The 27,282-nt window shown below is 46.3% G+C and overlaps 2 protein-coding genes across 4 annotated transcripts; both read right to left on the bottom strand.

The window, feature by feature from the left end:
- Positions 1-627: 627 nt before the first annotated feature.
- thoc6 (THO complex 6) lies at positions 628-11,148 on the bottom strand. The gene is made up of 13 exons (XM_061225322.1): positions 10,941-11,148; positions 10,495-10,586; positions 9,713-9,777; positions 7,821-7,924; positions 7,600-7,637; positions 7,313-7,361; positions 6,295-6,366; positions 4,251-4,353; positions 3,859-3,908; positions 3,109-3,171; positions 2,117-2,227; positions 1,091-1,219; positions 628-841 (listed from the first exon to the last, which is right to left on the bottom strand). The coding sequence occupies exons 1-13, from the start codon at positions 10,953-10,955 to the stop codon at positions 761-763; spliced, it is 972 nt and encodes a 323-aa protein (XP_061081306.1). The 5' UTR covers positions 10,956-11,148; the 3' UTR covers positions 628-760.
- Positions 11,149-13,236: 2,088 nt separating this feature from the next.
- srrm2 (serine/arginine repetitive matrix 2) lies at positions 13,237-26,123 on the bottom strand. 3 transcript variants are annotated; one of them, XM_061225266.1, is made up of 13 exons: positions 25,945-26,122; positions 24,030-24,283; positions 23,568-23,663; positions 22,933-23,118; positions 22,351-22,440; positions 22,086-22,151; positions 21,089-21,199; positions 19,969-20,107; positions 17,031-19,654; positions 15,906-16,631; positions 15,676-15,753; positions 15,480-15,590; positions 13,237-13,907 (listed from the first exon to the last, which is right to left on the bottom strand). In XM_061225266.1, exons 2-13 carry the CDS (start codon positions 24,275-24,277, stop codon positions 13,856-13,858), a joined length of 4,527 nt encoding a protein of 1,508 aa, XP_061081250.1. In that variant the 5' UTR covers positions 24,278-24,283; positions 25,945-26,122; the 3' UTR covers positions 13,237-13,855. The 3 variants fall into 3 exon arrangements, with proteins under 3 accessions (XP_061081250.1, XP_061081251.1, XP_061081252.1); XM_061225267.1 differs by lacking the exon at positions 25,945-26,122 and adding an exon at positions 25,521-25,910; XM_061225268.1 differs by lacking the exon at positions 21,089-21,199 and having other exon boundaries at positions 25,945-26,123.
- Positions 26,124-27,282: the final 1,159 nt, after the last annotated feature.

Below are 27,282 nucleotides of genomic sequence, written 5' to 3'. Positions count from 1 at the left end.
CACTCCCTATTCCTCCTTCCTTGTTGCAGCTGGTATGACTCTTTTCCGTGGAAAAACAAGAACAATACTTCTGCTTTCTCCGTTAGTCTCTGAAAGCGTTCGGTAAAATCCATGTAATCAAAGTTTCTAACGCGTCTTGTTTTGTTCTAAATGACAGCTCCTCACTATTTAGTAATCAGTACTACGGGAAATGATCTGCTTTGACTAATATTGTCTGTTTTACAGATTATGTATTAAGATTATGGTGAAATTTTGTTTAATACATGACCGATACATTTGAACGCAAATAATGGCTTTTCAAATTGAGAATGCTTTAACCTCCTGAGACCCAGAAGACAAAAAGCAACAGTATGAAAACATTTTTTTACGTAATACAAGTGTCTTGGGTGACAAAAATATGTTGCAGGGAAAATATTTTCTGAAATATATTTCATTTATTCCCTTATGTTCAGAGAAATACTTTAGAGAGCTCAGGGAAGCCAAAATATAATGTCCTCATTTGAGGACGCAGGGTCTCAGGATGCTTTAAAGTATGTTGACAATTTAACATAGCTTACCCCCTTCTGAACAACTTCCATGACACCACAACACATGCGTTTTCAAAGCAAGTCAAAAATAACAAACGAATTAAAGGGAAAAGGGTACTTTATTATATATATATAAAAAAACATGTCCCTGAATTCTTGTCGAATAGTCAGTTACCACAGTCTGAGAGAATGTGTCTGGGTGGGGTGTGTGTACAGACTTGGGTTGTAGCCTTTTAGAAAGAAAGGGAGAATGCTCTGTAAGACAGATTGGTGAAAACGTCTATCTGGTCGCTGCTGCCCCCCACTGTCAGCACCTGGAACAACACATTTTAGGAGGGGTTATTACAGTCTGTCCTCAACTCCCCACGCCACGATCACATCTTATCACTGCAAACTCCAATTTTACTTCATAGTATACAGATTACGTCATCGTAGTCTGACTTCAAATACCCCTGATATGGTTATATTCATAAGTGTATGTTAACAGCCATGATAATTTGTAATGATCATAGTTGCCTGTTAGCATTAACACAGGAGTTCTAATGGTGATCCATGCAACTCACCCTGTGCTCAGTACTGTTGGTGTTGATAGTCAGCGTATTGAGTGATGGCGGTGTGCATGGAATTAGAGACTTCACCTCCCCACCCATGAGACAGTGAGACACAAAGTTCCCCTCTCCAACTGACAAGATCTACAGAGAATCAGAGCAGGAATAATCACAAAGTTTAGAAAAAGGTTCATAACAAAAAAAAAAATGTTTCCAAGTAAAAACTAAGCAGTCTACATCAAAATGAAGGTCGAAGAAATAAATTCAGTTTTTGTAACAGTGAGTTTAGAGTAAGTTGGTTGAATGCATCCATTTTGTCTTTAACTCTGGACTCTCTGGACCATGAAGCTCATAGAACATCAGCTTATAGAACATGGTTTAAATCTCAGTAATTCACACTGAAAAAATATTCTGAAAATGTTTAAAAACATCTTGTAGGCTGACTTTCTGATCCAAACCAGCATTGTTCGACACAAGGTATATTCGCAAATACAGGGAGGAGGGTAATAAGAGTACTCTTGTACTCCAGTATGCTTCTTGTCAAGATGGATGAATTGAGGGTCAACTACAGAAACTATTGATAACTGCGGGAACTACAGATAACTACAACAACTACAAATGACTACCAATAACTACAGGAACTACAAATAACTACAAACATGAATAACTACAGGAACTATAGATAACTACAAAAAACTATCCGTAACTACAGATAACAAAAACTACCAATAATTGCAGGAACTGTGGAGAACATATATACCAAGCACAAAAGTTTCAGAGGTGCAGACTAGTGGAACATAAACATTAAAAAGCAAAAAATCACACACTCCTTTGCTGTGTGTACTGTGGATAACTACAAAAATAAAATATGAATAACTACAGGAACTATAGATAAGTACAAAAACGACTGATAACTGCAAAAACTACAAATAACTACAGGAACTACAGATAACAAAAAGAACTACAAATAACTGCAGGAACTACAGATAACTACAAAAACTATGGATAACTACAGGAAGTGCAGGAAAGTGCCAGACTCACCAGGTCCTGGTAGAAAGCTGCTTGTCGCTGACAGCCAGAAAGCGGGAACACGGAAGTGGGCGAGAGGGTGCGCAGGTGCCATAGCGACAGGGCCGGGCCCCCTCCACACAGCTACACAGTTGGAGGAAGAGAACATCAGAGACTGACAGCGCAGTGCAGGGACACAGCGTAATTCCACCTCCACAAACCACTACCCCCCTCCACATCTCCATTCCACTGCTCCTTTCCTTCCAACCTGCACAAACCACTACCACCTCCTACATCTCCATTCCACTGCTCCTTTCCTTCCAACCTGCACAAACCACTACCACCTCCTACATCTCCATTCCACTGCTCCTTTCCTTTAAAATTTTTTTTTTTTACTGTGCAATAGAAGTGTTAAACATGGTGTTCCATCCATCCATCCATTATCTGAACCCGCTTATCCTGATCAGGGTCGCAGGGGGGCTGGAGCCTATCCCAGCATACATTGGGCGAAAGGCAGGAATACACCCTGGACAGGTCGCCAGTCCATCGCAGGGCACACGCACCATTCACTCACACACTCATGCCTACGGGCAATTTAGACTCTCCAATCAGCCTAACCTGCATGTCTTTGGACTGTGGGAGGAAACCGGAGTACCCGGAGGAAACCCACGCAGACACGGGGAGAACATGCAAACTCCGCACAGAGAGGCCCCGGCCGACGGGGATTCGAACCCAGGACCTCCTTGCTGTGAGGCGGCAGTGCTACCCACTGCACCATCCGTGCCGCGTTAAACATGGTGTTAAACAACACGAAATAATCAGACATTCAAGACAGAACAGAACCAAACAAACAAAATAAAACAAACCAGCAAACAACCAGAGAGAGGACAAAAAAAAAAAGATACTGATAACAATGTGTGCGAATAATGGTGTGCATGTTTATTATGGATGGTGGACATTTTTCCTTTCCCAAAACAGACATCTCTTGTTGTCACGTGAAAAACCTCCCCCCTGTCGCCACTTACCATCCACTCTGAATCGGTGGTGAGACAGCTGATCCACTTCCCATACTGAGGCCTTGCGCAGTCCTAGAGGGACATTAATGCCAAGGTTTATTTGAGCACTTCATTAATATCACAGCTGTACTCGTCAGGAACATCAACTTTACCCTGCATGACACAACCAGCCTTCTACTCACAAATTGTATCACTCCACCCCTTTAACTATCTGAACTTAGAGTAGGTGTTTTGGAAAGTTTCCTTAAAATTAGCCGCTAGTCTACTTGTACATTTTGAGCAAAAGTCACGGTTTCGCAATAGCGTGGCAAAACAATTAGGTTAATAATTTGTGAAATATTAGACAAGTTATGCTGGTAGTTTATGGAGTTACGAATAGTCACTTTCCAATTTGATAACGATTCAATGACAAACTGCGCAATGTTAATGTAAATTTTAAACCGGTGGATGTGTGTGTGTGTGTTCGACATCGGATTTAGCTGACGCTTTTTACAGAAAGTGACCTACAGTTGATTAGACTAAGCAGCAGCCATTCCCCCCTGGAGCAATGTAGGGCTAAGGGCCTTGCTCAAGGGCCCAGCAGCTACACTGATATTATCGTGGCTACACTGGAGCTTGAACCACCAACCTTCCAGGTCCCAGACAAGCACCTTAGACACTCGGCTACAGGCTGCCCCCCAGATACATGTTCAGTTACAAACATTGTAAACACATATTTTCTTACACCTTAAAGGGAGACAGAAACACATCCAGTCATACCTCATACTTATAGACCTCTATGCAGTGCACAGTTTGTCCGGTTCTGGAGTCTGGAGGGAAACAGACGGACAGATTGACCTTCATTAATTATGACGATATCGCACAACAAAGAGAAAACAAGTGAAAAATGATTACAAAGTGCTGAGTCGGGACATCGGGGCAGAGGGGGCCGTGACCCCCCAAATTTTTGCTGTGCCCCCCCCCAAAACTTGTGTGGTCGCAAGGATAAACGCACGCACACACATTCACACACACACACAAATATATGCAAACGAGGGGAAAAAGCCTGGGAAGTGTATGGCACACACAGTGCCCTAAATAAAAAGGTGCCCCGACCCAAATGTCTGTCTGCCCCCCCAATCACAGAAATCTAGGGCCGGGGCTGCTCTCACCCCATATCCGGACGGCTCCATCCTCACCGCCAGAGAGGATCTCCCCCTCCCGCTCTCTGATGCTGAGGCAGTGGATGTAGTCACTATGACCCTGTAACACCGACTACCAAACAAAACAGAAATAAGGGGGGGCGTGGGGGGGGGGGTTAAGGGAAAGTCCAAACTGCACATGCATCTATGAAATATCAGCAGGACCACGATTTCTTCCTGAACATGTGGCCTGAGGAAAAAATCTCAACTATTAGCTCCTGTTCCGCTTTAGCCTAGGCGTACGAGGGGCTGGGAGGTGTCATGCGCATGTTCCTAACATTCCATTTCAGGACACTGCGCATTTGTGATGCTGAACAACGGCTAGATAAATTTTTGCGTTAAAGGAATATACCAACATTTACCTTTTCATATACCTTTTTTCTGACTTCTGAGATTTCATTTTCATTTCTGCTGGCTTGGTTAGTGACTCTGAAGCAGTCGGACTGCTTACTGAGGTATCGTATTTGAAATGCACGTGCGGGAAAGAAATGGTAAAGGTGAGAGACGTTGTTTTTGGAGAAGTTATAGACAGTTGGAAGTATTACCTCTGAACACACACGTATGCTCTTCCGTCTGCCGCTGGTTGAGCGCAGTGATCCGCGCGTCTTCTGAAGGTCGAGCCAGATCCAGCACAAAGCGCACACACTCACTTGTAAACAGAACTCGGGTGACTAGCTAGCTAGCTAACACTTTACTTCTGATCATGGCCAACTTTGTAAGAGAGGATGAAGATGATTTCTTCTGGGCAGATAACGATCCAGAACCTTATCCGTTTGAGCCTGAGTTTACAGATGAGGAACCTACTGCTTCTGGGTGCTGAGTGGGGAAGAAGGGAGGCCCAATCCTCTGAGCTGGTGGTTCATTGTACGTCGCTCTGGATAAGGGTGTCTGCCAAATGCCTAATATGTGATGAAATGAGGATTGGTGGTGTAAATGTGGGGCTTGCTAACCTATGCCTATGGAAATCTAATGTCTTTGCTGCACGGAGTGGCGTTTAGTGCTGCCGTCAAGGGAAGGCTCGACATCTCTGTCGAAGTGGAAAGCAAAGAGACTGTGACTGTGAATGAAGGCCTGCTGGAGCTAATGGTCAGTTGTCCATCGAGTATGTTTATTTATCACTATATCATGCATTACAGTATTATCATCGTCATGCATGAGCAAACAACAACAATAATAATTTATGGTGTTATACGTGCAGGGTCTATCCCTGTAGAAATCTCTAAATGTGCTAAATTCCACTCAACCAGGGGAAGAGGATACATGTGTGTTCCAACCATCTAACTTCCCGGAAACAACGTCTCTCATTTTTACCACCCCCCCCCCCCCCCCACATGTGTATTTTAAATACACGATACCTCATGTAAATAAGACAGCTTTGGAGTTGCTGTAAGGTGTATTTCTTCACTTTGAAGGAGGTAGGCTACTGACTCCTATAGGCCTCAAGACTTTATGCTAAGCTAACACGTTATGCTAACATGGAAACCGAGGCAGTGAATGCACAAAAATGAAAATGAAATTGAACATCTCGTCTGGGTAAGTTTACTTCTAAGGCTTTTTATTTTTTCCAAGTATCTGTCCATTTCGTACCTAGCAATCTAGGCTACACAACAACCTGTTGGGAACCCAATAAGGACTCAAAGTACAGAGTAACAGCTAACGGTAAGAATCTTTCCCCACAGTGACCCATTGTAAAAACAGTGCAGGTCTGCATAAGAATATTTAAGCGAGGCACAAATTGGCCTCCGAGGTGGATCTCCCTGTGTTGCTGCTCTCTGATTTCAGTACCTTGCCCTCAATGAGTCACCATAGAAACTCTATGGGCCAGTTTCAGAGACACAGATTAAGCCTAGTCTTAGACCAAATCACATTTTGAATGGAGATAGTCCATACAAGACTCAATTTAGTCCAGGACTAAGCATAATCTGCGTCTGTGAAACTGGCAAGTGTAGTAACCACTCGGTCAACAAATGTGGCCAATCATACGGTCAAAGGAATGAAATGAGTCATCCTCTACCTTAAAGACTCCGCTCTCCAGGTCCATGACGTGAATGTTGTTGTCTCCCCCGCCTACAACCAAACTGTTGTCCTAAAAGAGAGAATCAGCCATTCGGGACATGGTCACAGAAAGGCAGCAAATCTGCTGTAGAGAAGGACAGTTAGGATGCTTTGCCCTGCTCCATGGACTCAATGCAGGACTATGATGAACACACAGACAATTCTCTCAAGAGAATTCAAGTTAATTACAATTCGCAAGGGAGAGACAGTCACAGAGCATTCGGGTAGTCTGTTCTGAGAAAATGTCAAAAGACTTCAGTAAAACCGGGAACCTATCAATACTGTCACCATGACAGTGGCTGCACAGCAGTGCGTGTGTAAAACATTAACCCTTATTCAAAACATTTTCATCTACACTCTTACAGTAATGCCAAACTGTGCTTTCTTCACATTGCTGAAAAATTCCCATTTAGCTTGCTTTGTTCCCATTTTACTTTGCAGGGCACCATCGTTATACAAGAAAGTAAAGTTTAGAAATGGCACAAGCCTGACGACGAAGGCATATGACCAAAATACACCTTTTCAACCAAAAATAATCCAACTGTGTCTCTTGTTCCTTCAGATACATTGAATGAAAGAGAATACAAGGCCGGCTGCCAATGAGTTCAGAAGATAGCTTACAGCTGGGGCATTCTATTATAAGAGGGAAAATCTGGACACGTTTGACCCTACATCAGGGATTTTGCTAGATACAAGGTATAATGTGTTTTTGTCAATAAAAAAATTCATTTGGACCAGCGGTTCCACCATAAAAATGACAGCGGCCACAAAATCTGTCAAAGCAGGATAGAAATGTAGTTTTAATGGACACTGCATTGAAAACCTTTTCGCCAGACCTCGCTCACATTGTGAACTCCGACCTTGAATTTGACCCCCTAGAAAAGTATGAAAGTGAAAATGCACGCATTTCTTTAGATTTTTGAGAACGATACGGCTCGGTTCCCCGTGCTCTTTACAAACAAGCTGCTTTCACTTACTCTTGGATTAATGATCATCGCATTTATCTCTGGAATCTCAAGACTGGATCTGAAAGAGGAAGCAAAAGTAAGTTCACTCACTCTCTCACTCTCTCACTCTCTCACTCTCTCACTCTCTCACTCTCTCACTCTCACACTCTCACTCTCTCACTCTCACACTCTCTCACTCTCTCACTCTCTCACTCTCACACTCTCACACTCTCACACTCTCACACTCTCACACACACACACACACACACACCCTGGGTATTACAGGACAGTGCAATAAAATTACTTAACCGACTCACTTGTACTGTGGTCTTCTTGTCCAAATAGATTTAGTGTTCTACAAGGAAAGAGGCACCAAAACACAGAATAACTGCTGTTAAACACCACAGTTTTCAAACATGAGTGAATGACACGCATCTTGAACAAAACTGGTACTCAACCGTCTTTCGAATGAATTAAATGTCCTTGAGCCTAGTGACTGCATGAATGACACCATCCAGGAAGTGCCTGTGTCTCTTACCCTCTTGGTCAGCTCTGCCCAGCTCCAAGCACTGATCTCTCCATTCCCCGCGCTCAGGAGGTGGGTGTCCGTAGACAGGAGGGAGAACACAGGACCCTCGTGTGCTGAAAGATAAACAATAATGCACCGTGATGGAAATATACACCACACCACACTGTTTGGTGGGATGAACCCAGAAGATTACCAATGCAGCGTTTTACACATACTGTGAATATAAGCAGGTAGCTTCACATTGGAAGGTGATAAAAAGGAAAGGTTTCTGACTTTCCTGTAGCCACAGTATACTTACGACCTGGTTATATCAGCAATGGCCACAGTATACTTACGACCTGGTTATATCAGCAATGGCCACAGTATACTTACGACCTGGTTATATCAGCAATGGTAGTGACAACAAAAAGTGGCATTATACACTCAGACCACTTTTATTTGATAGACCTGGACAACTGCTTGTTCATGCAAATATTGAATCACAATCACGTGGAAGCAACTCAGTGCATAAAGGTATGCAAACATGGTCAAGAGGTTCCGTTGTTGTTCAGACCAAAGGTCAGAATGGTAACAGTATTTAGATTTTATAGAAAATGGTGTGAAATACAAACATCCAGTGAGCAGCAGTTCTGTGAGTGAGAAAGACTTGCTAATGAGAGAGGTCAGAGGAGAAGGGCCAGGCTGGTTCAATCTGACAGGAAGGTGACAGTAACTGAAATAACGTGGTAAGCAGAAGAGCATCTCTGAACAGACAACACATCAAACCTTCAAGTGGACGGGCTACAGCGGCATAAGATCGAGAAGTCGAGAAAATATATGTAACGAATACCGAATAAAGTGGCCACTGAGTTTATATTATTGCCAGACATTGTTGTGAACAGTAATCATTGAAAAATCATCGTTCCAAAATTCTAAATCATTGTTATGGAGCAGGGAGCAAGCAAGAATCAAACTTGGGTCACTACGGGCGACATGGCAGTAAGAGCAGTCGTCTGGCAGTCGGAGGGTTGCCGGTTCGATCCCCTGCCCGGGCTGTGTCGAAGTGTCCCTTAGCAAGACACCTAACCCCCAAATGCTCCTGACGAGCTGGTCGGTGCCTTGCATGATGGCCAACCGCCATTGGTGTGTGAGTGTGTGTATGAATGGGTGAATGAGAAGCATCAATTGTACAGCGCTTTGGATAAAGGCGCTATATAAATGCCAACCATTTACCATTTACTGTGGTGAAGGGCACCCATGCTAAGCACTGCACTAAAGACGGAGGCAAATGGGAGGCCCCGTCACCGTGTCACTACACAACTCCCCACACAACTCAGAGACCACACTTCCACTTCCACACCACTCCAGCCTGCAGGCGTCCTGCCATCACAATCCCACCCAAACCCCAATTTCAGCTCAGCCACTTTGTGGGTAGACAGTCCTATCATAAACACAGCTATGAAACCAGCTATACAGGAAATATCATCAGCAGTAGATATGTTCAAAATTTGCTAGGGTTTTCAATAGATCAATTAATTATTGTGTTTGTATGAAACAGATCTGATTTGGTGCTCATCTAAACTCAGTGGCAATGACCGGAGGACATACGTGCTGATTCATTCATTCATGAAGGAAACGCACGCAAACACGGGGAGAACATGCAAACTCCACACAGAGGGGCCCCGGCTGACCGGGATTCAAACCCAGGACCTCCTTGCTGTGAGGCGGCAGTGCTACCCACTGCGCCATCTGTGCCGCCCACATACGTGCTGACAAATTATTTAATGATGCGCTTTTAACCCTACAGTGCTTCTACCATATAGACAGAATGCAGTCAAGGCACAAAAAAAGATGTAACCAAAGTTCAAAAACATTCATGTTGTATGCACCATATTTATCACAAAATGATAAATGAGACTGACCAGTGAAGGTTAAGATGGGTTTTTGGCTGATATTGGTTGCCTCTGGACTGAGTGCAGAGGACATACTGCAAGAGAGGGAATGGGGGAAAAAAAAAAAAAATTACCAGTGAAAATGTCAAAAAGCATCAATGAAAACATTTCACCAACAAGCACATGCTCCATATGCTAAACTTAAGAATTTGAATCTCCCAGCTACAGAATATGACCACTGTGGGATTTCTAAACCAGTAGTAATAATACATATTTGGGGAGAGGGGTAAGATGAGCAAGTAGGTAAGAACACAGCTACATAGCGTTTACTTTGGCACCTGAGCCTTGTATCTAGGTTTGCTGTTCTACAATTCATCGGGCCCATTGCAATGTTGCAGCTTTTGTCTGATTGGTTTCATGCTGTTAATGCATATGAAAGTGAATATTGAAAATGAATACAACTGTTTTGAAAAGGAGAATATGCTATTCCTTTTTTTTTTTAATTTAAAGTAGATTACTGTTAATTATGTCCAAATGTTTCATTGGAAACAGAGGATTGGTCAGTTGGTCACATGGCTCATCTTGCCCTTTGATCAATACCCATTACTTGGGGCAAGTAACCAGTCATTTTTTGAAAGTCACATTTTCATACCACCTTTATGAAGACGCATTCTTATTTCAGTTGGAAGTAAACATTATGAAATATGGCTAAGGTTAACCGTTTTACTTGTTATATCCTTGCTGAGAGTCTAAGCCAACTCTCCCCGAATGCTGAGGCGGTGCCGTTTGCCGACCTACCCCAGCAAGCTCACCTGAACACAGCGATCTCCCCATAATTGTTCCCTGCCGCTAAGAAGCGGCCACAGTGAGAGAAGCTCTGGGAGAACACGGACATGTGAAGAAGCTAGAATAAATATAGGGGAAAGATTATTGATTGATTCTTCAAAGCCAGAACACAGGCATATACACGTTGAATTAGTAAGATCATAACAGATCATGAAGCACAGGCGAACCAGCGTTATAACTGACTTCTAATAAGTTATAATACATTTGCGGATAAAAGTATTAACTTGTTTTAAATAGTAAGGTCGCTTAATACTGACACACACAACCTCATAGTGTAAGTCGACCTGAATAAGAACGTCTACTAAATCAAGGTAATGTACATTAATGGAACGTAAAATTCACTTAATTCCAAACGGTACCACAATCAACCAAAGTTACCCAACTACGTAAATGTATTTTCTTAAATTCTTACTTCAACTGGACCCATACTTCCGTCTCTGTCCACGTAATTTTTAAAATGTACTTTCACCAAATTTGTTCGGTTGTTTATAAATTACCAATTGTGTATTAAATTGCGCTTTTGCAGATGGCTCAGAGCACCAGATTCAAACACAGACGCTTAAATATGACGTCAGAATGCCTGTCTCCATCGCTGGTGAGAGTTCAGTGGGTGCGTCCCAATAGCCGGAAAACGTATACTCCTTCACTCCACTACCACCCTCCTCCAATCCGTGCCCCGAAAACGTTATTTGTGGACTCCCTCCCTCCACTGTACCATTATCTTTCACTCCACCCTCCTTTACTCCACTCGTCCACTCCAGCAGAAGAATGTGGAACAACGGAGTGAACAAGGTAGAGTGAAGGAAATCGGGACAAGCTTTTCGGCTTCTAGCTTGCTAGAACTGCTACACTGCTATACAGTGGGAAATCATTGGAGACAGCTTGTACAACAACTTGGAATGTCCTGGCATACTGAGCAACAGACATTGAACAGGTCGACCAAGGAACAGCAGTTAATGACAGAAACATTGTGAGAGCTGTGAAGAAAAAATCCAAAACATCAGTCAGTGACATCACAAACAGGGCAGGGGTGAAGGTATCTCAATCAACTGTTTGAATAAGACTTAGCGGGCAGCAATATAAAGGCTATACCACAAGATGCAAACCAGTCATCGGTAGTAAGAATCAGAGGGCGAGATTGCAATAAGCAAAGAAGTACAGAAATGAGTTTTATGGTCTGATGAGACCGATTAACCTCTACCAAACTGATAGAAAGGCCAGTGTGGAGAAAGAAGGGATCTGCTCATGATCCAAAACATACAAGCACATCTGTGAAGCACGATGGAGGAAGTGTCATGGCTTGGGCTTGCATGGCTGCTTCTGGAGTGGGCTCACTAATCTTTATTGATGATGTAACCAAACCTGATACCAAAGGGGAAATTTTCTGAGACTAAGTAGTTTAACACATCTAGGTGTAAATACCAGGAAATAAAAGCTGAAAGTCTTGTGTTCATCTTTTCATCTCAACCCCAAGTGTATTCATTGTATTGCAAAAGCAAAGGAATTGGCCTTGCTGTTCCAATACTTCTGGAGGGGACTGTATATAATGAGACTTTGCATATACTTTCTACGATAAGTATTCCAGGATACTGAAATTGTTGGATGATTTTTCAAATGAGGGCAATAATCCATAAACCATCGGTCTAAGTGGGTGTGACAGATCAGTTTCCCTTTGCAACCAAGAAGGTATATCTCTTGAGGGATTGAACCAAAACAATGTTTGTCTCATTATATACAAAATCTTGTATAAATGTATATTTGGAAGCGCCAATCTTCCATTATTTTTGGGTAAATCTTCCAATTTCAATTGTGGGCTGTTTTGAATTCCATATTTTAAAAAAGCTGATTATTTGCTTTAAAAACCACTGGAATATTCAAAGGCATCACACAACACACTTCATTTCTGGTGCCAAAATCCTTTCGATTAAATTCTGGCCCGGGATTGCAAGAGGCATCCACCGTGCAAAATCTTTAATTTAATTTAATTTAATTGCACAATTTTCTTTGATCATGTTACCTATAGCAGGGGGGGAAATATACCTAGATATTCAATTCCTTTTGGTGTCCAAACTAAATTAAACTCAAGATATCCGATTTCTCGTACATAGGTTAATATATTGATCGACTAATTCCAACGTTACATTTAACACCATTTTGTAAAAAGCGACATGTATAATGGTCGCTTGTGAATTAATCCTGATACCTCCCTAGGGTTTTTGGGTTTGTAAATCCTTTATTGACTGCTTTTTTTATAACGAACATACATTCATGATAATTAACATCTCTTCCACAATGCACCGATATCCACATATCAATACTTGTTTAAGTGGAGCAATGAACTCACAAGGTGGCATATCTATCTAAACATATCTAAGTGAGAAATCTGAGATCTGGATTAACTGCTGAACAATTGTCAACTACCCCCTCAACCACCGACTTGTTTATTAAATTTGCAATGTGAATAATGCCAAAAATGCAATTACCCAGAACTTCAGATTGAAAAAAAGCTGACATGACAGCATAAATAGAGGCTATGGCCACATCATTGTGCTGGAAAATAATGAAGTTTAAGATGCCGTTTAAAGCTTACCAACAGACTGTTCTGTGTCCACTATAGAACTGGTACACAGGATAAAAATAGCATTCAACATGAAAGCAGAGCAACTGCAAAGTTTACAATATACATTCCTTAGGCACGTACAAAGATGGAGAAACCATTGCATTTTTTATTTAATCTTCTCAAAGCAGGGGGGAAAAAAAAAAAACAGGACTCACAACTTCCACTCACAGACATTTGCAACTGCACCCCCTCCTTACAGTGATAAACAAAGTACAGAAGCCATTTTTCATTGTTTTAAACAGAGCCTGGGGGTAAAAAGTGAGAAGGTACAGTGTGAATTTTCTTCAGTGTAGCATGTTCACATATTTAACTTTTTTTACTTGTATGGTTTGTAGTCATATGAATCCATCTGTAGGTACAGCGACACCGTACCTGGTCTAAGGTATGTTCATTGCTCTTCCTCCAATTCCCTTTTTTTCTTGTTGAATTTTTTTATATAAATTGAATAAATTGATCTCCCCCTTAAAAAAAACTTGAATTACAAACAGGGTTTTGGGTCTATTACTTCTATTGTACAAGATCCTGTTACTCGTTCAACAAAAATCAGGCGATTTGTCATACTGTCCCTCACATAATTTGGTGTCCTTGTTGCCACTCATCTCCCCTTCCAGATGTTGCTGTCCAAGTTAGGCCCTGTTCAGCACACATTAACCAAGCCAAACCATTGGGGAGACAGGGGGTACTCTTCCTGGTAGAGCCCAACAAGATCATTTCCTTCGTTTTCGGGTTGGAGATCTGCTTTGTGACTTCCTGCTACTCCTGAGAAAAGAGGGGAGAGACATCGGGATCATCCCACAGCATTCGCAAAAAAGGGCCAATGCAGACAGGCTTCTGGGTACACTTTGGAGTATACAAATTATAAAGGTAGTGTTAGAGAATAATATATGCACAGTAAAGTACGTCACAGGTATACAAGCCTGAATATACGTCTGAACGGTATTGAAGTGTACTTCGGCTCCCTCTTAAAGCCCTCTGAAATAGCTAAACTTCTGATTTGCCAAATGTTCAATTTTTGGATTGAATTTTCACCAAAGTTACGTTATAATGTGAACACCACCAAGAATTTGCTCTTGGATATTCGAGTCATTGCCGCCACCGTTTTGGATGACTAATTCCTGGTTTTCCCACCTTCTCTTTACCTGGAGGGGGGTGCAGCCAAACAGTCACACTAATCACCCGGGAGAAAGAAAACCAGGGCTGGATTTGGATTCAAGGGCCAATTACCCCAATGCCCCTACCAAGCTGCACAACTATGTTAAAAGGTTATGGAATTATTAGCATTTTTGGGATAAAGCACACTCATGTACATTCATTTTGCCATATTTTATATTATACAAATAATGCCAAATAAGAAAGAATTCCCATGCAAATAGGTAAAATTTTGTAGGAAAACATTTAAAGTGTTTATAGAAAATCCGATATGTCCTTCTGCTTCTGAGGCAAATGTATTCTTCATGTGAACGGACATCTACTGTCTCACAGTCAAAGTGCATGATTTATGATTGCTTAATAATGCCAATTTCTCACAATTTTAGCGCCACCAAACAGCTAGGTGCCACGCTCTAGCACAATCCTCATTTTCACATGAATCACCCAAGGAGTTAAGGAAGAATTGAGAAAATAATAGATGAGTATTAATAAATAATACAAAAAGGTGGTCAATTCAAGATGACACTGATCCACAAAGCACATATCTATGTTCCTAATGAGGGCTGTCATCATGTTAGCAAGTTTTTGATTTAAAATATTGGATCCCTATAGGGCTGCAAAAAATGATCATTTGCGGAAAATCCAAAATCACAGACTATGGGTCAAATGGGCCAGATTTGTTGCTCATGAGAAGTGGGACCTGTTCACCAAATTTTGTGACTGGCAAGCAGGGCGCAAGCACTGGGCTTGATAATGTCAAAATTTGTCACATGCACTATAGCAAACCACTTCAGGTGTTCAATCTGCACCATAATATATGGGATCCAGGAGCTCAGCCGACCAAACAAGCCATCCAGACAAGCCATCCCGACAAGCCACCCAAATCTGGCAATTCTGGGCCATTCCAGGTCAGTTAGGATAAAAAAATATTTTGAAGTGAATCCTCAATAACAGCTTCACTGCTTGGATCCTTTGAATATTACTAAAGATGGGCTAGGGAAGATTCAAGAGCCTAAAATCAGTAATTTATTAGATAAGTGTAAGCAAAATATACTTTAAAAAAAATGATGGGTTGGTGTTTTTTTCCGAGCCGGTAGCCACCATCCCAAATGTCCCCAAACCCGTTGTAGAGTGATAAACCCCTCACTCTCATGCACGATGTGGCGCCATTTGGCGGCTCACCTGTTGGCAGGTGGGGACGGTGCAGGCCGCCTTCGCCGGAGTGGCGGAGAGTAACTGAGGGAGCGGGAGTCTCTCAGCGAATCGGCCGGCACCCTGGGACGGCGGGGAGGGCTGCGAATCAGAAAACGGCCTTAGGTTTCTACGGCAACCAAACCCTCAGCATGTGACCTGTGAATGATAGGCCAATCAATCTTACCTTTTCTTCCCATCATCCTTTTCACTTTCACTGGAGGATGGCGATGAGGAGGACCGGCCCTCAGCTGCAGTCCCTTTCCTGAGACGGACACCACAGGGACACAGAGGAGCTCAGAAACACTTCCCCAAGCAAGCAAATGTACAGAAATTGACATTTTGAGAGCAGGCAAGAGATGCAACCAGGAAAACAAATGTATGCAGCAAAAGTCAAAGCACAGTCAGAACACTCACTGCTCCTTCTCCTCCTCCGACTCGGAATCGGAACTATCAGAGGACGATGACGATGAGGACGATGAGGAAGAGGATGAGGACGAAGAACTGGAGCTGCTGCTACTCTTTTTCCTTTGGGGTTTTGCAGGCTCCTCCCTGTCCGGACGTCCGTTGAGTGGCTTCTCGGGCAGACTGGGCTCAGAGGTGCTGGACACGGGCTGGCCGCTCTGCTTCACCCTCGGCGACTCCCTGGGCTCCACGTCCTGAGCAGCGGGGGATCTGCAGCACGGCTGGTCGGCGGCCGGCTCTTCCACGGCTCGAGACCTGGGTTCCGATTGGTCGGAAGGAAAGGCAGGTTCCTGGGGAGCTCTTGATGATGAGGCTGGCGAAACGCGTCCCGTTTTCGCCATTTCTCCATCTCCACCTTTCTGCAGATCCTCCCTTTCAGGCCCGCTCTCCTTCTCGGGCTCCACCTCTCTGCCTCCATCAGCCACATCCGCCCTCGGCTCCTCCGCCCCCTCCTCGGCGGAGTCAGAAGACGAGGAGGACGACGAACTGGAGGAGGAAGAGGGAGACCGAGGCGGGGCGTCTTTGGGTGGAGTCTTAACTCTTCTGTCCCTTTCCTTCTCTCTTGCCCTGTCCATCTCCTTTTCTCGCTCTCTGTTCCTCTCTCGTTCCCGCTCACGTTCCCTGGACAGGGAGCGGCTGGTTCTTCTTCTCCTGATGAGAGAGGGGGAGTGTCGTGGCCTGAGAATGAAAGATGTAGAAAGGGCTGTTAACAGAGACCCTGTGAGCTGGAATACTTGCATTCCACAAATAGTCATCAGACACCAAGGGTTCATTCCAATCGCTTATTTTCCTCATCTTAGCACTTTACTCTGAGCTCCACCCATCGAGAGAGGCTAGGAAAAGTGGTAAGAGAGAAATTAAGATGGGGAAGTCAAGAAAATGTGAATTAGGCAAATGGAATGTCCTTGCTCCTTCAAACTTGAGTTTGAAGCCACGTCAGTTACAGACACGACAGATGGGGAGAGGTGGATTATTTATATGTTCGGGAGAGAAGCAAGGAAAGGAAAAGAGAGGAGAAAAATAAGCGATAGAAATGAGCCTCTGGGGCACAAGTGAAATTAACTTCTTGAACGTTACCTGTAAAGGGGGCTCCGCCTCCTTGGACTCCTTGACCGACTTCTCCTTGGCCTCCTCTCTCTGGACCGATCCCTCTCTCGATCTCTGGAGCGGACCCTCTCCCGATCCCTGGAGCGGAGCCTCTCCCGGTCCCTCTCCCGATCCCTGGAGCGGTCCCTCTCCCGATCCCTGGAGCGGAGCCTCTCCCGGTCCCTCTCCCGATCCCTGGAGCGGTCCCTCTCCCGATCCCTCTCCCGATCCCTGGAGCGGATCCTCTCCCGATCCCTGGAGCGGTCCCTCTCCCGATCCCTGGACCGGTCCCTCTCCCGATCCCTGGACCGGTCTATATTCCTCCGCAAAACCGGAGAGTATCTCCTGTCTCGGTCCCTCTCCCGGTCTCGGCCGGAGTCGCGGTCCCTGTCGGAGCGTGAGGGGTGACGGGCGGGAGAGCGGGCGTGGCCAGGCCTCCGGGCGGGCCGCCGGGGGCTGGGGGATAGGGGCGAGCGGCGCCGGGGCGGGTCCTGGTACTGGAGGGGCGGAGTACGGCGCGGTGGGGAGGCGGAGGGAGAGGAGGAGGCACAGCGGGCGGGTGCCTCCCTGTCTCGCTGCACCGGGCCACGGTCCTGCCCCCTTTCTCCCACCCTGGGGGAACGGGACACCCTCTCCCTCGGCACCGAAGTGGACTCCCTTTCCTTCTCCCTCTGGCCGGAAGGTGGAGGTGAGTCCTCCCTCTCTTTTTCAGTGGAAGCATCCACCTCGGACCCCCTCCCTCGCTTAGCGCTGTTCTGGGAAAAGGTCCTGAAGCTTCCCACCCCCTCTTCGGCCCTCTCCCGAGGAGGAGACGGGGACAGAGCCTTCCTCTTCTCACCCTCCTCTAGCTCCCTCTCAGCCTCGGTGGGGGAATATCGCTCCCTGCCCCTTGCCCCGGGGGAGCTGGGCGGGCTGACGCTCTCCCTCTCCGTGGGGCTGTACCGCTCCTTGCCTCTGTCCCTGGCCGGCTCTCTCTCCGAGCGCATCTCCAGCTCCTGGTCCCGCTGCCCGTCTCGTCCACGAGCTCCGGGCTGGTCACGCAACCCCCCGCGGGCCTGAGGGGAGGGTTCCCTCTGCCACTCTGCCGGAGAGTGCCGCTCCCTCTCCCTCTCCCTCCGCCCTCTCCCCTCCTCTGTCGGCAGCTTTTGAGCGACAGTGTCCAGGTTCCCCCCCTCCCGGTCCCTCGCGGGGGAGGGGGAGGAGCTCTCTTCCTGTGTGGGCGAGTACCTCTCGGCTCCGCGGCCTCTTCCCCCTCTCCCGTCTCTGGGCAGAGCGGCCAACGCCTTTCCTGCGGGCGACAGCCTCGGCCCCTCCCGGGGCCCTCTCTCCTCCCTGTACCCATCCGAGCCGTTCCTGCTCTCCCGCTCTCCCTCCCTCTCGCTGCCTCCGTTACTCTGCCGGGGTCTCTGCGCGGCCACGGGAGCGGGCGGCGGGAGGGAGGCGGGAGGGCGGGACCGGGGCGGAGACATGGCCCTGTCCGCAGCATTCTGGTTCTCGGAGTCAGAACTTTTCTTTCTCCGTTCCTTCTCTCCCTCATCTGATGAGGATGATGAAGAGGAGGAGGAAGAGGAGGAGGGGGATGAATCTGAAGAGGAAGATGAAGAAGAGCTGTCGCTATCGCCGCTGCTGCTGCTGCTACTGCTGCTGCTGCTGCTGGATTTAGCTTTCCGTTTCTCCTTCTCTTTCTCCCGGCTCTCGGCTGCCTTCGCCTCCTCTGGCCTCCTCACCTCCCTCTCTCTTCTCTCCTTCGCAGCATCTCTGTCTCTGTGCGCTTGCCTGTCGGACTCCCTCTCCCTCCGCGAGTGCGTCTCATCTGAAGCGGACATGTTAGCTGCAGAGGAAGAGGGCCTTCCAGATCGCGACATGTCCCTCTCTTTAGGGGTGTCCTTCTGCTGCTCCCTCTCCCGCTCTATATTCTTCTCCTTCTCCCGTTTCTCCCTCTCCCGTTCCCTCTCTTTCTCCCTCTGCAACTCCCTTTCTCTGCCACTTTCCCTCTCCTTCGCCCTCTCCCGCTCTTTCTCCCTCTCCTTCACCCTCTCCCTCTCCTCCCTCTCCCTCTCCCTTGCTTTCTCCTTCTCTCTTTCTCGGCCCATTTCCCTCTCCTTCGCCCTCTCCCGCTCTTTCTCCCTCTCCTTCACCCTCTCCCTCTCTCTCTCCTCCATCTCCCTCTCCTCCCTCTCCCTCTCTCTTTCTCTCTCTTTCTCCTTCTCCTTCTCTCTTTCTCGGTCCCGTTCTCTCTCCCTATCCCGCTCCTTCTCCCTCGCTCTATCCAGTTCCCTCTCCCGCTCTCTTTCTCGGCCATTGGCGAGGGGAAAGGGAGAAGCAGAAGATACCGAATCAGAAGATCGCCTCTGCTGCCTCATCCCTCTTTCTCTCTCTTTCTCCTTCTCTCTTTCTCTCTCCCTCCCTCTCTCCCTTGCTTGGTCTTTTTCCCGGGCCGGCTCCCTGTTTCGGGGCTGCTCCCTGCTCCTGGGGCGCCTGGCTTTCTCCCTCTCGGGGGAAGAGGAGCTTGACGAATCGTGCCTCTTCTGCTGGCACTTCTCCTCTCGCTCTCTCTCTCGTTCCTTCTCTACTCTTCCCCCTTGTTCGGGACTGCTGAGGTGCCTGGGAGATCTCTGGGGGGGCGGGGATTGAGAGAGGTTCAGAGCACATGCATCAAAGTTTATTGCATCCCCTAAATAACAAGAAATATAAAGAATAAGCATCTGATTCTCATTACTTTATGATCGGTGGGACAACCAGGAAGTTCAAAGGGGGGAAGTACCAGCTTGTGACAATTTCAGGGAAGGGGGGGGGGGAGGTGTTCAGGCCCCCTTTTCAGGCCCCCTTTTCAGGCTGCTGCATCTGCTTTACGTGCAACGCAAACTCAGTTCACAGTTCAGCCGCTAACAGACACACCCAAGACTACTAAACAGGAAGAGCATCTCACCTCCCGAATAGCCGATCTCCCAGGACTTTTCCCTTCACCATCCCATCCTCTCCTGCCAGGGGACCGCCCCCTCCGTCCCTCATCCACACTCCTGACTGGCTGGTTCTGCCACACCTCTCCCAGTGGAGCCGGTGATTGGCTGAGGATAGACACACCGAACAACGTAAGATGGCAGATGGCACACAATAAATTGTTATGTTGGATGAGAGCACTGTTCAAAATGCTGCATAAAACCACCAACCAAGTAGTTACTTTTCACTTCAATCAGTTGAAAGATTCAACGCAGCAAAGGAGATATCCCACTGAATAACATTTCCGGTACACTGCTAAATGCTATGCTAGTGCATTCCATCATAGATGGCAGCAGTGACTACTTCATACAAGCAAACAAAGCATTACATCATTCAGCAACCACAAAGTGACAAGCAGCAACTGATCGACATGCAACTTTTTTCTTTTTTTTTTGGTAGCCAATTGTACCCTGTCTAATTCAATTAGAGCTAGCCGTCCCTCGGCGGCCCTACGAGAGCGACAAGCCTTCTTCAAGCCGTCTCGCCACATGCTGGTAACGGTGATTCCGAAGCGCCCAAGGTGCTTTTTGTGCAGCGATCTACTAACCCTGTCAAGTCCCTCCCCCTGGAGCAGCGAGCCAATTATGCTGCTCCACGTGAGCCGGCCAAACTTCGCTTTTCGCAGGACTGAGAATCGAACCCCGGTCCCCGGTGTGCAGCGAACTGCAGCGAACTGCAACCGCAAGTCCCGCAGCATCTTAGCCTGTTGCGCCACCGCGGCTCCTATATTGTTTTTTTAACTATCATAGTTATGAACGAACGGTAAGATCTGTGCACCGAACGCAACAAAGATGAGGTTCTCATCGGCTGGCTAGCGATCTAAAAACGCAAAACAGGACTTTACAAAATATTTAGCATGTATGTAGCTATGCATTTAAACCATGAAACATGCTTTGAACCCAGACTTCCACGCGATGTAGTTTGTTCCATTTAACCTCTGCAGCTCTCTGTTAAGAGGCAGGTATTCCACTTCACCTCCCCGTTAAGAGTAAATTCACCTCCAACTTAAATGATCACTCATTCTGACACACGTGGGGTTATAGTGGCACCTGCGAGCCGAGTCCCGGGAAGCGCTCCGGCGTCTCTGTTTGTGCGGGGTGGGAGACTCGTTTCCACTCCTGTTCCTCTTCCCTTTCTCCTTCGGTCGATCCTCCGATGCGCTGGGAGAGATTCAGAGGCACCGGGGTGAGATGGGGAGTGGGACCCAAGAGGGAACAGATCCTGAGCTAGCGCAGGCGCTAACGCAAACCCAGCGGCTAACACAAACCCACCAGCCGAAAAAGAAATACCATCCTGCGAAAGATGTGATGTACACAAGATCCCTTTACTGAATTCAGCCAGGGAGGAAGCAGAGGGTAAAAGATGAAGGGATCTCAAATCAGAAGGTGCGGGGTGTCTCGGTGGCGCAGCCTGCAGAGCACTGACCGCGTGCTCATTGTGAGCCGCCACGTCAACGGTTCCAATCCGACCGTCTGACAATTTGTCGCATGTCTTTCCCTCTCTCTCACCCCCATTCTTCCTGTCTCTATATACTGTTCAATAAAGCTGAAAAAGGCCTAAAAAATATCTTTAAAAAAAAAATCAGAAGGTGCGATGACAGGGGGATCCAACCCTCGACCATGCAGAAGGGATTGATATTTAGCTTCAGAGTTGGCACCCCTACGGACCGTCCAAATTCTTGAACCTTCCTGAACCTTCTTTTGTTTGAGGTCACTTTGATGAGATCCTTGCCATGACCACACAAAATATTCAGGAAGCATTGATCACTTCAAGCATTGAAGTGCAGTGTCATTTTACTGCTCAATATCTTACAGGCAAAAGAATGTGGCAATAACTAGCCCTTTCAAATCAGGCCCTCATTTGCGGGAAATTAGAAAAACTACTGAAAATGTCAGATTAAATTGTCAAAATGGCCAAATGCCATAATGACCTAACCATAATCAAAAGCTCCAGATTATAAACGCAATTCAATAACAAGTAAAAGTTCACATAAGCTCCTGCGTTTTTTAGGTCGTGCGGGAGAAACACCAACTGGCACACACTCACCTTTTTTTCTTCTTCTTTCCAGATTTCTTCTTTTCCCGAGGAGGGGAAGGGGAAGGGCTCTCAGAGCTGAGATGGAAACAAACAAAAACTGATCACTCCACCTGCCACTCATCCTACTGCCTCCTTTAATCAGTTCATCCCTCCATCTTCCTCCAGCCACTCATCCTACTGCCTCCTTTAATCAGTTCATCCCTCCATCATCCACCAGCCACCCATCCTACTCCCTCCTTTCCTCAGAATTCGTCCCTCCCTCCTCCACCCGCACCTCTCTCTCTTCTTGTTTTTCTTCCTCTTTTTCTTGCGGCTCTGCTTGCGAGGAGAGGGGGAGGCGGAGTCCTCAGAATCCTCCACTAACCTGCAAAAGGAGAGAAAGGAGAAACACTCAACTTCTGCCCGATCATGTCTATAGTCACCGAATATGATTACACTGGACCCTCCATGGGGGATCACAGTCACTGACAGAGCGGTTGACTGGGCGCTCTGTGTGAGAGTCACTGACAGAGCGGTAGACTGGACGCTCTGTGTGAGAGTCACTGACAGAGCGGTTGACTGGGCGCTCTGTGTGAGAGTCACTGACAGAGCGGTTGACTGGGCGCTCTGTGTGAGAGTCACTGACAGAGCAGTTGACTGGGCGCTCTGTGTAAGAGTCACTGGCAGAGCGGTTGACTGGGCGCTCTGTGTGAGAGTCACTGACAGAGAGGTTGACTGGGCGCTCTGTGTAAGAGTCACTGGCAGAGCGGTTGACCGGACGCTCTGTGTGGGACAGTCACTGACAGAGCGGTTGACTGGGCGCTCTGTGTGAGACAGTCACTGACAGAGCGGGTTGACTGGGCGCTCCTGTACTCACACGTATTTCTGCTGCTCCCTCTTCTCCCTCTCCAGCTTCTCCTGCTCCCTCTTCTCCCTCTCCCGCTCCTTGCGCTCGGGGTGGAAGGACGAGCCGTCCACGTAGTCCGTGGCAATGCCGAACGCCTCCCTCAGCCGGTCATTCTTCTGCTGGTTGGCTGCGGCCAGGGCGTGAGTCTCCGTCACCCTACGCGAGGTCGACAGGTTACAGGCTGTTACAGAGCATTACAGAGTGTTACGGGCAGTTACAGAATATTAGGGACAAGTGTTAGAGTTACAGGCGAGCGTAACAGGGCGTTACAGGCGAGCGTAACAGGGCGTTACAGGCGAGCGTAACAGGGCGTTACAGGCGAGCGTAACAGGGCGTTACAGGCGAGCGTAACAGGGCGTTACAGGCTAGCGTAACAGGGCGTTACAGGCTAGCGTAACAGGGCGTTACAGGCGAGCGTAACAGGGCGTTACAGGCGAGCGTAACAGGGCGTTACAGGCGAGCGTAACAGGGCGTTACAGGCGAGCGTAACAGGGCGTTACAGGCGAGCGTAACAGGGCGTTACAGGCGAGCGTAACAGGGCGTTACAGGCCGTTCAGCACGTGGTGGTGCCGGGCGCATTGTGGTGCAGGTTCGGAGGTACTCACGCAGGCCTGTCAGTGATGGGAGCCGGGGGCTCCTGTTTTTCCTGTAGCATGAGACGGAAGCTGTTCACCTTCTCTGCAATCTCCTCTGCCGAGTACCTGGTCGTTACAGAAAACCAGAAGTTTGTGGATGAAACAGTTTTCCACGTTGGCAGTGTAGTATCATGGCTAAGGCTCTGGCCATGGTTAGAGAAGCAGCACAATGGATTTACAGGTGTTCAGAATTCACAGGATTCACAGTTCTGGAGCGAAGCTACTTAACCGTAACAGCATTTAAGGATGTAAATAGACAGCAGTATACATGTGCAAGTCCTCCTAAAAATGCAAGCGCTCCATTTCTTGCTATCTTCGTTTCTAAACCCCCCATTCTCTCTCTCAAATCCCTCCACACAGAGACAGAGACACACAGACACAGACAGGGCCCATCTACAGACAGACAGACAGAGACACACACACACCCCTTACCCCTGCTCCTCCATCATGTCCTGCAGCTCAGCACATTTGACCTCCAGCTGCCTCTTGCGCTGGTGCTCCAGGATGCCGGCGTTGGGCTGGCGGTTCAGCTGGCTCTCCAGCCTCTCCCGGTCCTTCTCATCCCGCTCGTCGCCCCTCTCGTCCCGGGTCCGCTTGGCACGGACACTGGAGAGGTTGCGCTGGACATAGCCGTTGGTCCCACTGCCCCGAGGGGTGGTCAGGCCGATGCCGTTGTACATCTCCCTCTGAAACAGAACCAGGCTGAACAAATCCACCACTGTTCACATTTCATCCTACCTATTTAGGCGTCCTACTAAGGGGTGATTATGTAATTTTTCTTGTGCTTAGTGGCAAGTAACGCTACCTTCATCTGGATTTTTTTTTTTTTTTTTTTTAACGAAACGTTAATATTACATGTTCCGCATCATTAGGTATGGTGATTTCAAGACTATGTTTGGCCTAATTAATTAATGTAACAATGGAATTAGCTTTGAAACATTTTCCGCGAAGGTACAAAGTTCTACCAACAACTCACTTGCGGTATTTCCTGATAGGGATGCAAAGATCGATAGATATGACTATAAATTCGCGCTAGAGGTAGGACAAATCGACATATAGGCACAGCTGGCTTTCCTGGTTTCAGGTGTGAACAACCCGACGTAGTAATTTCATTTTCCCGCTTACTTTAACGTTAACGTTAAAGCCAACAAAACGTGGCGTAATTAGTAACTAGTCACTTCACGCTTCGTATTTAATATCAGAAAACGTCTTCCGTCCGGACGGATTCTCCTAGGTAGGTACAGATATTTTACAAACTGCACATCGCGGGAGAATATGCCCCATAATTACCACATTTTATTTAGACTGTCACAAGCAAATGCCTACATATTCATAACATGCACCAAAATTATCCTAGCAACTAGCCAATTTCTACTTGGTCATGTTTTCAGAGAGAATGAAACAATTATAACCGTATCTGTTCGCACAGACCGTAAGGCCCATGTAACCATAGCCCTCTCAGTCTATACAAATGTTTAATTTCATACGAAACTAAGACCAAGTAATCAAACAAAACGAGACGAATGAGCTAACGTTGACGACGGTCAATTGGTGCTGCTAATCTACAGCTAGCTAGTTACGATTGCTAACTTTAGAACGACTTTAATTAGTGGTAGCTAGCCTAATTACAACACCACTAACGTTACATTAGCTAGCCTAGCTAGCTGCTAACTTTATAACGACTTTTATATAATTACTGGTAGCGAGCTAGCTAACGTTAGCTATCGAACTTAAGTTAGCTTAAGCCAGCTTACCACACTAGCTAATGTGATGACACAAAATAGGCCTTACATCTAACGTTACCCTGCCAAGTTTGAGACGGAAATTGACGCGCAAGAACTTAGTTCTAGCAAATGTTAGTAGTGGCCAACCAACTTACACAATTAAGATAACCATCGTAGCCTAGCTAGCGTGCTAACTTACCTAGCCAATGACTAAATACGTGCAGCGACGCAGCTGCTAGCGGTAAGCTGCTATCCTGGCCTTATTTCACCTAACGTTACACTAACGTTGTATTAGCTAGCTAACTATCGTATCAATCAACTGTCTGCTACTGGAGCACAGCTATACAATTAATGATCTGTGAAAGAGCCAGCAAGGCCACACTAGATAGCTTGTTGAAATCAGACGAAATACGCTCTCAACATGTAAACAGCTGTGCGCACATTGCGATAGTTAGCTAGCCAATGCTACTAAAACAATGCTGGCTAGCCATGTCTCCCTACTGCAATTATCCTTCTCCCATGTTCTCTCTATTGGCTACACTTGCTCGCTACTACGGCTAGCTAACATTATTTCCAAGTACTAGCTATGTAACTATGTAAGCTAGCTAACAACGTTCACGTACCTCTGTTGTCCGCAAACACAGAGACGACGAAAACAAAAATCAATCCAAAATCTTTTTGATCAAACGCCTTTACAAGCGACAGAAAATGGCCACAACAGGTATAAATACCGACTACACATAAAATCTGTACGTAAGGCTAGTTACTGCGCATATCGAATTTTGCATCGTGACGCTCTGCGTCATGAAAGGCGGCACGCGGTGGAGAAAAGTCCCACAAACTACACTTCCCATAAACCTAAGCAAGGGCTGCGCTTGTGTTCTGCGCAGATTTGAGGCAGGTCAATCGTGTTCAAAACTCTTAAAACTTTGGAAGCAGAACCTTATCACACGGGCTTAAACGCATCATTATTTTTTAATGGGTAAACAATGGTAATAATTTACGAGTGCCTCGTTGGGACTTAAAAAGCACCAGAAGCCAGGCGAGATATGATAAACAAAGTTCTATTGAGTCTGTTTCGGTTAGACAAGCTGGGTTGTGCAGTACAGCTTCTTTGGACCCCACGTCACTCAGGGATTGAGCGTAATGTACAAGCGGATAAAGCTACCATAGAAAGAGAACTATCTGACGTTAACGTGCTCTTTGGTATAGCAGAATATATGAAGACCGACCATTGAGGATACATGGCACGGTCAATGGAATGAAGAAAACAAGAGGAAGGAGATATTATTATTTTCATAAATCGGAGAGAAAGGAAAACACCTTTTTGTCAGGGGAACAGAGATTCTGTGGAACTGGCAAGGCTGAGGCTGGGACACTAGTTTGAACAGGTGTTTTATCCTGATAATGTGTGTGCCTGGGCAGTCCAGATCTGTTGGACTTGGACAATAGACTTGGACTCAAAAGTATCATTGGCCGAAGTGAGAACTACCATTGAAACTCATTGAAAGGAAAGTCATTCACTTTTCATACAAAACTGGCTTATACTCCTGGATTTAGTGAAGTGAATTAAGACGTGAGCCGTTATTGTTGCTCTGACCAATGGAGGGCAGTATTACAACATGTTAGCATCTACACTGCCTTAAACTCGAAGAGGAAGAACCATAAAATCAGCTCCAAGTTTCACAAGTAACCAGTGAGGCGATGCAAACACTGGGGTAATGTCTGAGATCATCAGAGTTCCATGGTGAGAGTTCTAAAGTGTGCATTATGTGAAACGGAAATGATTGCTTCATTTCCATTCTGTTTATTCTGTTTATTCACAATCGTCTTCCTGTCTCTGAGCAAATGGAAATGCAGGTCTTTTATTGTGTTTTTTAAGGAAACATACATGTAAAACATAAACTGCAAGTGAATTAATTTATACATTTGATAATTTATTCCATATAATATTATTCCTG

The sequence above is a fragment of the Conger conger genome, chromosome 16, assembly GCF_963514075.1.
Source record: "Conger conger chromosome 16, fConCon1.1, whole genome shotgun sequence".
Lineage (NCBI taxonomy): Eukaryota > Metazoa > Chordata > Actinopteri > Anguilliformes > Congridae > Conger > Conger conger.
This window is presented reverse-complemented; position numbering and strand designations above follow the sequence as displayed.